The sequence below is a fragment of the Chenopodium album genome, chromosome 7 (assembly GCF_948465745.1).
Source record: "Chenopodium album chromosome 7, dcCheAlbu1.1, whole genome shotgun sequence".
NCBI classification, from domain to species: domain Eukaryota; kingdom Viridiplantae; phylum Streptophyta; class Magnoliopsida; order Caryophyllales; family Amaranthaceae; genus Chenopodium; species Chenopodium album.
This window is the reverse complement of record NC_137840.1, coordinates 17,418,553-17,429,019: the sequence shown is the minus strand read 5'-3', so window position 1 is coordinate 17,429,019 and position 10,467 is coordinate 17,418,553. Positions and strand designations below refer to the sequence as shown.

Genomic DNA, 10,467 nt, shown 5'->3' with positions numbered 1-10,467 from the left:
ATCTGTATGGCCTGATCTTCAATTGCCTTGTTTACCTTGGCCTATACAGAATCGAGAGAACCAGTTGAAGTTTCCAACCACCCCTTCAAAGATGAATGTGCACTTTCCACTCTACAATTGGTGACATTGCCGAAGTGAAGCACACCATTGGTCCAAAATTTCACAAATTTCTCCTTATGATTATTTAACCAAGTGTCCTTCACATAAGAAATCACAACAGGAAATGCTACATAAGATTCCTCCATTTGCCGAACCGCTCTATTATAATAATCCAATGTGGTGGCATTGAGAATTGGATTCCACCTTGTCAACCTGAAAATTTTTCCTTGATCTTTATTACTCGTTAAATTTTTAACTTTATGCTCTATATCGTTGTTAATATGCCATGTGCATAGTAAATGAGCAGTGTCAGGAAATATTTCCTGAATAGGCGACATCAAACCCAACTCACAATTGGTTATAATAGCCGTAGGCGATACATCACTACTAACCAGCAACTTTAACTTATCTATCACCCATGCATAGCTCACAGCGCTCTTATCCTTCATAAAAGCATACCCGATCAAGAAATTCATGTTGCAAGGAGTAACACCAACGAGCTCCAAAAAAGGCATTTTGTATTTGTTTGTCTTGTAAGTTGAATCAATGCCAATGACCCACGGATACGTGCGTAAGAGCGCTAGAGACGTAGGATGTGCCATAAATACATAAGTCAAAACATTCGTATCCGGGTCAACCAAGCTCCAATGTGTATACTGCGACTCGATACCAAGTTCAAGGAAATATGTAACAACAGCTCAACCATCAGCATCTTCAAGTCTCAACCGATCCCTAAAGTTGTAAATATGTCTACGATTGGGATGATCATCAGGAAACTGATTTCGCACAGCCGCTAAGATATTTTGTGGCTTCACTTTTGCATCAGTCAGGTCACGAACAAGTTGCTTCGCACCCGGACTAAGCTTGCTCATTTGTCGATTGCCTTCTTCATAGACAATTAGCTCATGATTGTGTTTTCCATATGCATCGGGACCCAAGACAATCTGCCATCCTTCATCATCAGAAACTTTATAACCCTTGATCAAAAACTTGCAACCGCAATGTTGAGTTTTTGTGTTTGGTCCTTGAGTAACACTAAGATCTCTATTTTTCCCTCTATCTCTTGCACCACGATTGCATCTCAAATACAACCATCCGTTATGGTTGTAAGAAATCACAAGTTGAAATTTGAGTGTTAGTGCAATGTCTTTCGCCCATTGTGACAACTCTCGATATGTTGGAAATAATTGATCGGTCTGAAAATGTGGGTAATAATTTACCCCATCATCGCCAAAATCTTCAATAGGATCCTATAAGAAAGAAAAATACAAAGTTAATTAAAGTTAAATTTAACTACAAATTAAATTAAATTCAATTGAAAACAAAAATAAAATTAATTTTTTTTTTGCAAATTTAAACTACTAATTTTTTTTATTAAGCCATAAATTTACTAATTAAATTAAGTGTATTTTTTTATTTTTAATAATTATAAAAAATTAATTAACATAAATTACACGGATTGCTTTACAAGAAAAAAAAAAGGGTTCCCGGTCGCATGCTATATGGGCATGCTATATGCGACTATACCACAGCATAGTCGCATGCTATATGCGACTACACCGTGGTATAATCGCATATAGAATGCGACTATGCCGTGGTATAGTCACATATAGCATGCGACCGGGCACATCGGAAATTGAAAAAAAAAGTTCGACATATACCTGACTCGACGGCGTCGACAGTTCATCGTCCCCGCCAAGTGCCTCCGATATGAACGTCGACTGTCGTTGACTCATTTTATATCTCGTGGATGGTTAAGGTAAAGTCGTGGTGTATGATGGTCAAGGTGGAGTCGTGGTGGTGGACCAGTCAAGGTGAGTGATAGTATGGGTGGTGGAGCTAATGGTGAAGGTGGAGCAAAGGCAAAGTTAGTAATGGTTGGATTGTTATGTAATTTTTAATATTGTAAGGGGCATGAAAGTCATTTAATACTATAACTTGAGTAATTTCATTGTGGCAAATATCAATTCACTTATATTAAGTATTAAAAGGTTACATTTTATATGGCGTAGGGTACTTTTGAAATAAACTAGGGTACATTTGATATGGCGTAGGGTACGTTTGAAATATACTAGGATACTCTTTCCTTTTTATTCTCAGTAATTTAATTGCTTTGATTCATCATGTTTTGTTTAATTGATTTGTTTAGTTTAGATTTTATTAAGTGTGAGTAATTTTATTCTAGGGTTCTAGGGGATCCATAAATAATATGAATGGGTAATTTATTATTGTTGATTGTTAATGCTTGATCAATTTCCTATTGATTAATTTAATGCTATGCAATTAGATTAGGCCTAGTTTAATTGAATGAGTTATGCAATATTGATTTGAGATTCGAGAGATGATAATTGATGTTTAGGCTTAGTTTCAATCAGCAAGTTAATTTATAAATGGTTAAGTCAAGATTCGAGAGAGTCGATTTAATACCGGTAGATTAATTTTGTGATTGTAATACGTAGCGAAAGCCTTTTATGATCTGATTAATTGATGCATTGATGATTAATTATTGTGTTTTACCCTGGATTTTTTTTTGACGCTAATCCTGGAATATTGTTTATTAGTGAACCTATCCACTAGGCTTTTATTTATTGATTTCTCCTTATTTTACTCTCATTAGATTAATTACTTTCACAACAACAATTTGGTTACTTAATATAAAGACTTGTTTCCTTGTAGATTCGACCCTACTTCCTTATCTATTACTTCCCCCGTTTTTCTTTAGATGCAACACACCCTTTAGCACGGTAATTAAAAAGGTGAGGTTTACATGATATAATAAACTTTAAAATAGGATGAGTGGTTGTTAGGAGTGTAATTTAGTGGGCCATGTGCTTTAAATAAGGGAAATAATATAGTTTTTCCCCAAAGTAACTTTCCTTTTATAGTGTATTGCAAGTATTGTGACATTTCCTTTTTAGGGAAGTGTTGCAAGTAAAAGAAAACGGAGGAAATATTAGTTAGTGGTTTTAGAAATTATTTTTGATTGGGTTATACAACTTTACCCTGTCACTGATGTCTAAGACTATAAATGCTAATGTTAATTAAACATCCTTTATAATTAGAACAAACATTTTATACAAGCCTTCATATGGATGAAAAAACACACCCAGGCAATACAAACATAAATCACAAACCAGGCTAAATATGCTCCCAATACTCAACCCAATTATCCAATAAAAAAACATGTGTATTATGGACTTGTATATACTCCCAATATTACTAAAAACAAATCCCTTAATAAAATCAAGAATCATATTTACTAACAATGCAAGCATAGTACATAGATCCACATAAACATCTTCTTCAATAAAATCAAGAATCATATTACTAAATATGCTACCATAACACATAAACCAAACAAGGACCATAATCCTTTGCTTTGAATAGAAATCCGAAAAGTTTACAAATTCAAAGAAAATCAACACCAAAACAATAACAATAACCCCACCATCCAATTCAATCCATTGCATAAAGAAACAAAATTTATTCAAATTTAACGCTTAATTAAACTCTTAACACTACGCTACAGATTCTCAAAATTAAAGTCGACAAAGAAAGCCCATTGATAAACCAAACCAAATTACCACCCCCACAACCCTCCAATAATACTTCAATTGCAGCCCTCCAATACTCCATTTTCAACCCAAACTGCATCTTTTTCCCAATTTGCGACACTATTGCGTCCTTATTCAAAATTGGGACTACCCCAAATTGTGACCCCAAATCAAACAACGAAACAAATTAATAAACAAATCAAACCAAAACTATAACATTGAATTCAATTACAAAAAAAACCCTAACCATTTCAATTCAATTTACAGAAATTTAAGATATAAAAAACCCTAACTATAACACTTTCGAATTGCGACAATTGGAGAAGCTGAAGCTGAGCGCTGAGATCAAGTTTGTCGGCGAAGGAGAGGGAACCAAATTCACCGGTTAACACCTTCAAATTGCAACAATTGATGATAGGGTAACAAATTCAAATAGTCGAGGAGAGAGAAGCAATGAGGAGAGAGGAGCAAAATACTTTCTTTTTTGTGGAAGACAAAATAACATAGTACAAAAACGGGTTTCCTTACCTCGAAACGGTAACATAAGGTGGACAAAATTCATTTGTGTGGAGCCACATATATATAATGGTCTTTTTAAAAGGAATTTGAATTTTGTCCATTATACCCTTCTTTTTTTTTGTATATATTGTGTGTTAGTGTTGAGTAAGCTTGTGGGAGATGGCATTATTGGTATTTTTGTTTGATATTTTGTGAATTCTTGAGTTTGTTTTAGAGAGTAGGCCACTCTTTTGCTTCACTTAGGAAATATCACCAAAATTTTCAAATTTGTACCCCGCCTTAACCCTTAGCCTTATGTTACAACCAAATAAAAGACCCTTAGACTTTAGTGGGGTTAAGTCAAAGAACGGTGGAGGGAGATAGACTTCAAACCTATGGAGAGAGTATGCATAGTTGAGATGTCGGGATAACCTTCTCAAAGTTTTTCATTTCTTTATCTTTTTCCGATTCCTTCGTGGAATCATGAGAAGCTAGCTTAAGGGTTGATTTGAAGCTAGTGGAGAGAACGCGGCCCGATTGGTTGGGGCTAGGGTGGATTGAGTCCTCATTAGTTCTCTATGCTTAGCATATGTTATGTTTCAATCAACCATTGACATCTTAGAACGTGCATACATTTGTCTATTTAGAAAGATTTGCATTCATTGGTGTTTGTTCCTATCTCTTGTCCAAATATGAACTTGTGTTTTTCTTTCTCGTTTTATGTTTCTTTTTCTTTTCTTTTTATTGCCTTGCCTTGGTTTTTATTAAGAGTTGTGGGTTAAACTCTTAGGACACCCTCACGAGAGCACACTCGTCCTCTAGGGCGATCTAGGGGTTTAAAGGGCTTGTCATTAGTTGCTAAAAGTGACCGTGATTCCTACGAAAGTGAGTTAGTGTACATTCTTGTCTCCTTAAGTGTTCTAGCTTTGCTTGAATAAATCATTCTCCTTCTTTCGTGTTTCATGTTAATTTGCTCGAGGACGAGCAAAAGGTTAGCTTGGGGGAGTTTGATAAGTGACTTTTATGCCACTTTTTAGGGTGTTTATTGAGTCGTTTTTCGGCTTATTTTTCCAATAATTTAACCCTTTTTGTCCTTTATTTCTTTATCAAAATCTAATTCTAATTCAATTCTAATTCCTTCTAATTTAACCCTTTTTGTCCTCCTCCCGTCATTTGCCTACTTGTTCAAAATTTGATCGGGATTAAATAGGTCGTTGGTTCTACTAACCCTAATCAAATTAACAATTTATAATACCTAAACTACCCTAATACGAGTATAGGGGTAAGTAAAGGGTTGAACCCAAAAGGACTAAGTGTATCAACCTTGATAATTAGAAGGAATTAAAATTGAATTAGAATTAGATTTTGATTAGACTTTTAGAGAGTTAAACTCTTGATTTTATGATATTGTTCTTAGATTCTAGAGAGAGAAGCTTGGTATTTTGATGATTGTGCTATTAAGATCTTCATTCCTCTTTGATATTGATCAAAGTTTTGTAATAATCCTTAAATTTTCAATGCAATTTGATGTTTGATTTTGTTATATTGTTGAATTTCTATTGTTTAGCTTGAATTTGATTGTTGAAGTTGAATTACAATGTTGATGATGAGATGTATGATTTCTTTTGTTAAGCATTTGAATTTCACCGTGATTAGTGAGTAGTTGATTTGCTAGGGAATGTGGTGAATCATGTTTTGGTGATAATCTAATGCTAATTTGGGGTTTTTGATTGAATAGTTGATGTGATTAAATTGGTTAATGAAATTTGTGCATGTGCTTGGTTTGAAAAGGAGTAGCTAACCTTTATGATCATGCTAGATTGCATAATAGCTTTCAATGACATGAACAATTGATTTGAATGCTATTATTATCGTTTGATCTCGATTTGTTATTTCCTTTGAAGTCATTTGTAGAGAAATCTAGCTTGACCCTAAAAATAGCTTATTGAGTGATTTTGGTTGCTTGTTCCATTTTCCCTTGCATCGCTTTGTTCATTGAATCCTCCCGAATTAGCAAGATTCTTATCAATGCATGTGGATCCTAAGTTCCCTAGTGTTTTGATATTGAATTATATTTGATTTTACTTGATTGAATTGATTCCATTAATATAAACCAATCCACTCCCTTAGCCTTTGAAATAGCTTAGCATTGACCTTAGCACTCCCTCCTTCCCTTGGGATTCGACCTAGACTTTCCCTATACCTCGGCTTGGTTTAGCTTTATAAATATTGTTTTGGCCGGGAAATCTAGCCTCCAACGACCTAGGTTTACCGCTAGTAAAAAATGGCGTAGTTTCCGGGGAAGGCATGGTGATCGATATTGTTTTTTGAGTCTTTTCCATTTACTTGAAAAATAAAAAAAATATTTTCTTCTTTTGGGCTACATTTGTAACCGTGCTATTGGTATTTGCTTTGAGTTTATATATGCATAGGGCAAGATATCGTACTCTAGTGCCATTTGATTCGGAAATTGAGAGAACCAAACAAGGATAAGGGTTTCTAATCGTTCTTCAAGTCCAAGTTCTCCAAGAGAGGAAATTCATCAAGAAAGAGAAGATGAGGATCGAGGAAGCATGGGAGCTAATCCAGGAGTAACATTGAAAGAATTGGGAATTCCCGGAGCTTATAGGTTTGAAAGTGGGATTGCTCCACCTACGACACCGGCAAATGACTTTGAGATAAGGCCGACAATGATCACTTTGATTGAGAGGCGTCAATATAGTGGTGAAAAGCATGAGAGCCCTTTCAACCACCTTAAGGAATTCGAGAAATATTGCAACACAATCAAGGTGAACGGGGTTTCTTAAGAATTCATCCGCCTTAAGCTTTTCCCCTTCTCTATTATCGGGTGAGCTTTAGAATGGTTAGACAAGGAGGTGAAGCCTAATTCTTTGAGGACATGGGATGAGGTTACAAAGGAATTCCTATCCCGTTTCTATCCCCAAAAGAAGACGGATGAGGCAAGAGCCCTCATTCAAAGTTTCAAGCAAAAGCCGAGCGAGAGTCTTTATAAGGCGTGGGAAAGGTACAAGAAGTACCAAAGAGAATGCCCTCACCATGGGATTCTAACATACCAAATCATTCAAATTTTCTATGGAGTTTTGAGTTCAAGGAAAGTCTTGCTTGGATGCCGGTGCCAGAGCCCCTATCATGAATAAAATGGAGGATGAGGTTGTGGATCTAATTGAGGATGTGGTGAGATACCATATGCATTGGCAAGAAGGTGTGAGAGAGTCGACAAGCAAGAGTGGTTCAACGGTCTATTCAATCGACCATCTCAATGCCATCAATAACTTGTCCTCGCAAATCTCAAACTTGGGAAAGGAGATGACTTCAATTAAGGCAAAGCTTGAGAGTGCTTCTTCACAAGCACCGATTCTTCCCTCCCACAATTAGAGGGGAGGTACATCTTGTAACTCTACTCCTCTTTCAACTTTAAGTAATATGCCAAATGGATGCGTGTTTTGTGATGTTTGTAGGTCATATGACCATGATTCTTCTAGTATTCCACATGCATTTGAGAGTTGTGATGATGTTGAGAACAATGATTGTGAACAAGTGAATTTTGTTTCTAACAACAACAATGGACAAAGGTTTGATAGTCCAAGGAATTTTGGGAATCGAAATGCTCACCAACAAGCTAAGGGAATTTTGACAACTATAATATTGGTGGTTATAGGAACCAAGGAAACCAAAATTTCCGAAGTAAATATAATAATCAAGATTATAATAATCAAAATTAAGGCCAATACCAAAACCGGGGTGATTGGAGTAATCAAAACCAGGGGAATTTTTAAAATAACAACCAAAGGGTATCCCCACCCGGATTTGCTCCAAAGATTCAAGGAAATGGTGAGAATTTCTATGCTCAACCTTCAAATTCGAAGACTACCTAGGATGAGATCATTGAGAACCAAACCAAAATTTTGAACATTTACATGTCGGTGAGAGATAAGAAGTTCAATGAGATGATGACACACAATAAGATGCTTGAAACTCAAATGGCTCAATTGGCTAACACATTGAAAGAGAGTGTGAATGCTAGCCCTTCTTCTTTACCCTAAATGGATTTGAACCTAAGAAACCCGTGTATTCCATCACCACAAGGAGTGGGAAATTGCTTGAAGAGAGAGTTTCTAGGGAGAGTGAGGAAGATGAGAAGACGAGTGATTCAAGTGAGAAAAAAGAGAGTAATGTGTCAAAGAAGGTGAGTAAGGAAGCCCAAGTGGAAAAGAAGAGCGATTAAAAAGTGCGAGAGAAGGTGATCAAGCCCAAACTTCCATATCTCCAAAAGTTTTTGAGAAACAAAATCGATGAACAATTTGGGAGATTTCTTGATATGCTTAAGGAAGTTCATCTTTCAATCCCTTTTACCGAAGCCATGACCCAAATGCCTAGATATTATAAGTTTCTTAAGGAAATTTTGAGTGGCAAGAGAGAGTGCAATGAGATAGATTCGGTAGAGGTCTGGGAATGTTGTAGTGCTTTGATTCATAAGGACTTACCCAAGAAAATGAAAGATCCAGGTAATTTCTCCATCCCTTGCAAAATCAATGGAAAGTTGTTCCAAAATGCTCTTTGTGACCTTGATGCTAGTGTGAGTATCATGCCTTATTCGGTCTTTAGGAAGCTTAAGCTAGGTGAGATTCATCCAACTAACATGACTTTGCAATTGACCGATCGATCTATTAAGTTTCCAAAGGGAAGAGTTGAGGATGTTCCCCTCAAGATAGGAGAGTTCACCATTCCGGTTGATTTTATTGTACTAGAAATAGCGGAAGATGATAACATACTAATCATTCTAGGGAGACCTTTATTAGATACTTCGGGAGCTTTAATAAATGTGAAAGAAGGTCTTATTAATTTGAGAGTTGGTAGCAATATGACTAGTTTTGAGCTTAAGTCGATGCATGAGTTGCTGTCTCTAGCAAATGGAATTATGTGTGTCAATTCCCCTAAATCTAATGATAATGTTTGCATGGATGTTTCTTCAATTAACAATGTTCTCGAGGTTTTTGATGATGTGTCTTTGAGTGTTAAAAGCAAGAAGGTTAGTGAAGAAAGCAAGGAGCCTTTAAAGCTTGAAGATGAGGAGGTGATTGATATTCCTCTATGGTTTGAGCTCTACCCTCAAGAAGATGAGGTTAACTCCAAGTGTGTTGATGGTGAGAATTCGTCCACTAAAAGGAGGCTACTTGCCATCGGTTAAGGGCTGCTTGAGTTACCTCCTCATTGGGAGCCTCGGGCATTTCCTCATCAAGGACATACTCTTTCTGTTCTTGCATAAGAACGATGCGCAAATTCCTTTGCCAATCAAGGAAATTGGTACCACTCAACTTCTCCTTGTCGAGAATTGAGCGTAATGAAAACTGGTTGTTTGAGGTTGAAGACATGATTCTACAATTGAAAGAATTTTAATGAAAAACCATTCAAAATTACTTAAATAAGATTGAATTTTATTCATGCAAATTTTCAATACTTATTTAACGTCTTATTTAAACGTAAAATTGTCCCTATTTTGTGAAAATAAGGCGATTCCAAGATCCGAAGAAACAAAGAGTGGTTAAGCATGCTTTGGCTTGTCTTAACACTCAATCTTCTAGGGTAAGCATTGCCTTGCTAATGGCTCTAAGCCACTCTTGGTTAGACAATCGTCGCATCTAATGCATCTTTGACGATGTATCTCTTTTGCCACGGTATGTGAGGACTCCTCACTCATACCGATGAGTTAAACCAAAACCAACGTGCACACCCGGTGTGCCTTATGAGCCTTGGAGAAGTGATGGCACCTCGCTTTGGCGTAGCCTACCATCACCCTCGTTCGGTTGGTAAGTGTTGTTTTGGAAAGGCAAGTTTGACTCAATATTATTAGGGACCTAGGATTTCTATGTTGGTTGATTTAAGTGAACTTAACTAATAATCGCAACATAAAGAAAACCTAAACATGCATCTAACGAATAATTCACATCTATATATAAGCATAAAATATAAAGCGAAATTATAGATGCATATTGGCAACTAGCATGACCCCTTAAATTCTTCAAATCTTCAAAAGGTCTTCATTTGCAATTCAAGGCTTTGTCTTCCAAGATACGCCGTCTTCAAGACTTAACCAAACTATGCAAATACTAGTGTCTACAACTAGGAATAATCTAAATATTAAGGTACAAAATACTTAACGGTGCGTAGACCGTATTTAGATTTACAAAAATACATAACGGCACGTAGTCCATATTTTCTATCCTAATCGGGTCCCACTAGTTGCCATTTCATAAAACCTGTGAGAGAGAATATATATTCCATTCATCCATTCACT

At 36.2% G+C, this 10,467-nt stretch overlaps 1 protein-coding gene and 1 pseudogene across 1 annotated transcript; both read right to left on the bottom strand.

The window, feature by feature from the left end:
• Positions 1–797: 797 nt before the first annotated feature.
• LOC145640060 (uncharacterized) lies at positions 798–1,835 on the bottom strand. The gene is made up of 2 exons (XM_081691368.1): positions 1,761–1,835; positions 798–1,349 (listed from the first exon to the last, which is right to left on the bottom strand). Exons 1-2 carry the CDS (start codon positions 1,833–1,835, stop codon positions 798–800), a joined length of 627 nt encoding a protein of 208 aa, XP_081547494.1.
• A 5,282-nt stretch (positions 1,836–7,117) lies between these two features.
• On the bottom strand, positions 7,118–7,215 carry LOC145641312 (small nucleolar RNA R71; annotated as a pseudogene).
• Positions 7,216–10,467: the final 3,252 nt, after the last annotated feature.

Bases quoted from the DNA above. Each gene is read 5' to 3' on its own strand.
- LOC145640060 (XM_081691368.1), bottom strand. From the start codon at position 1,835: ATGAGTCAACGACAGTCGACGTTCATATCGGAGGCACTTGGCGGGGAC. The intron at 1,350-1,760 runs GTATATGTCGAA...TCTTTCTTATAG, and splicing joins TGTCGACGCCGTCGAGTCAG to GATCCTATTGAAGATTTTGG.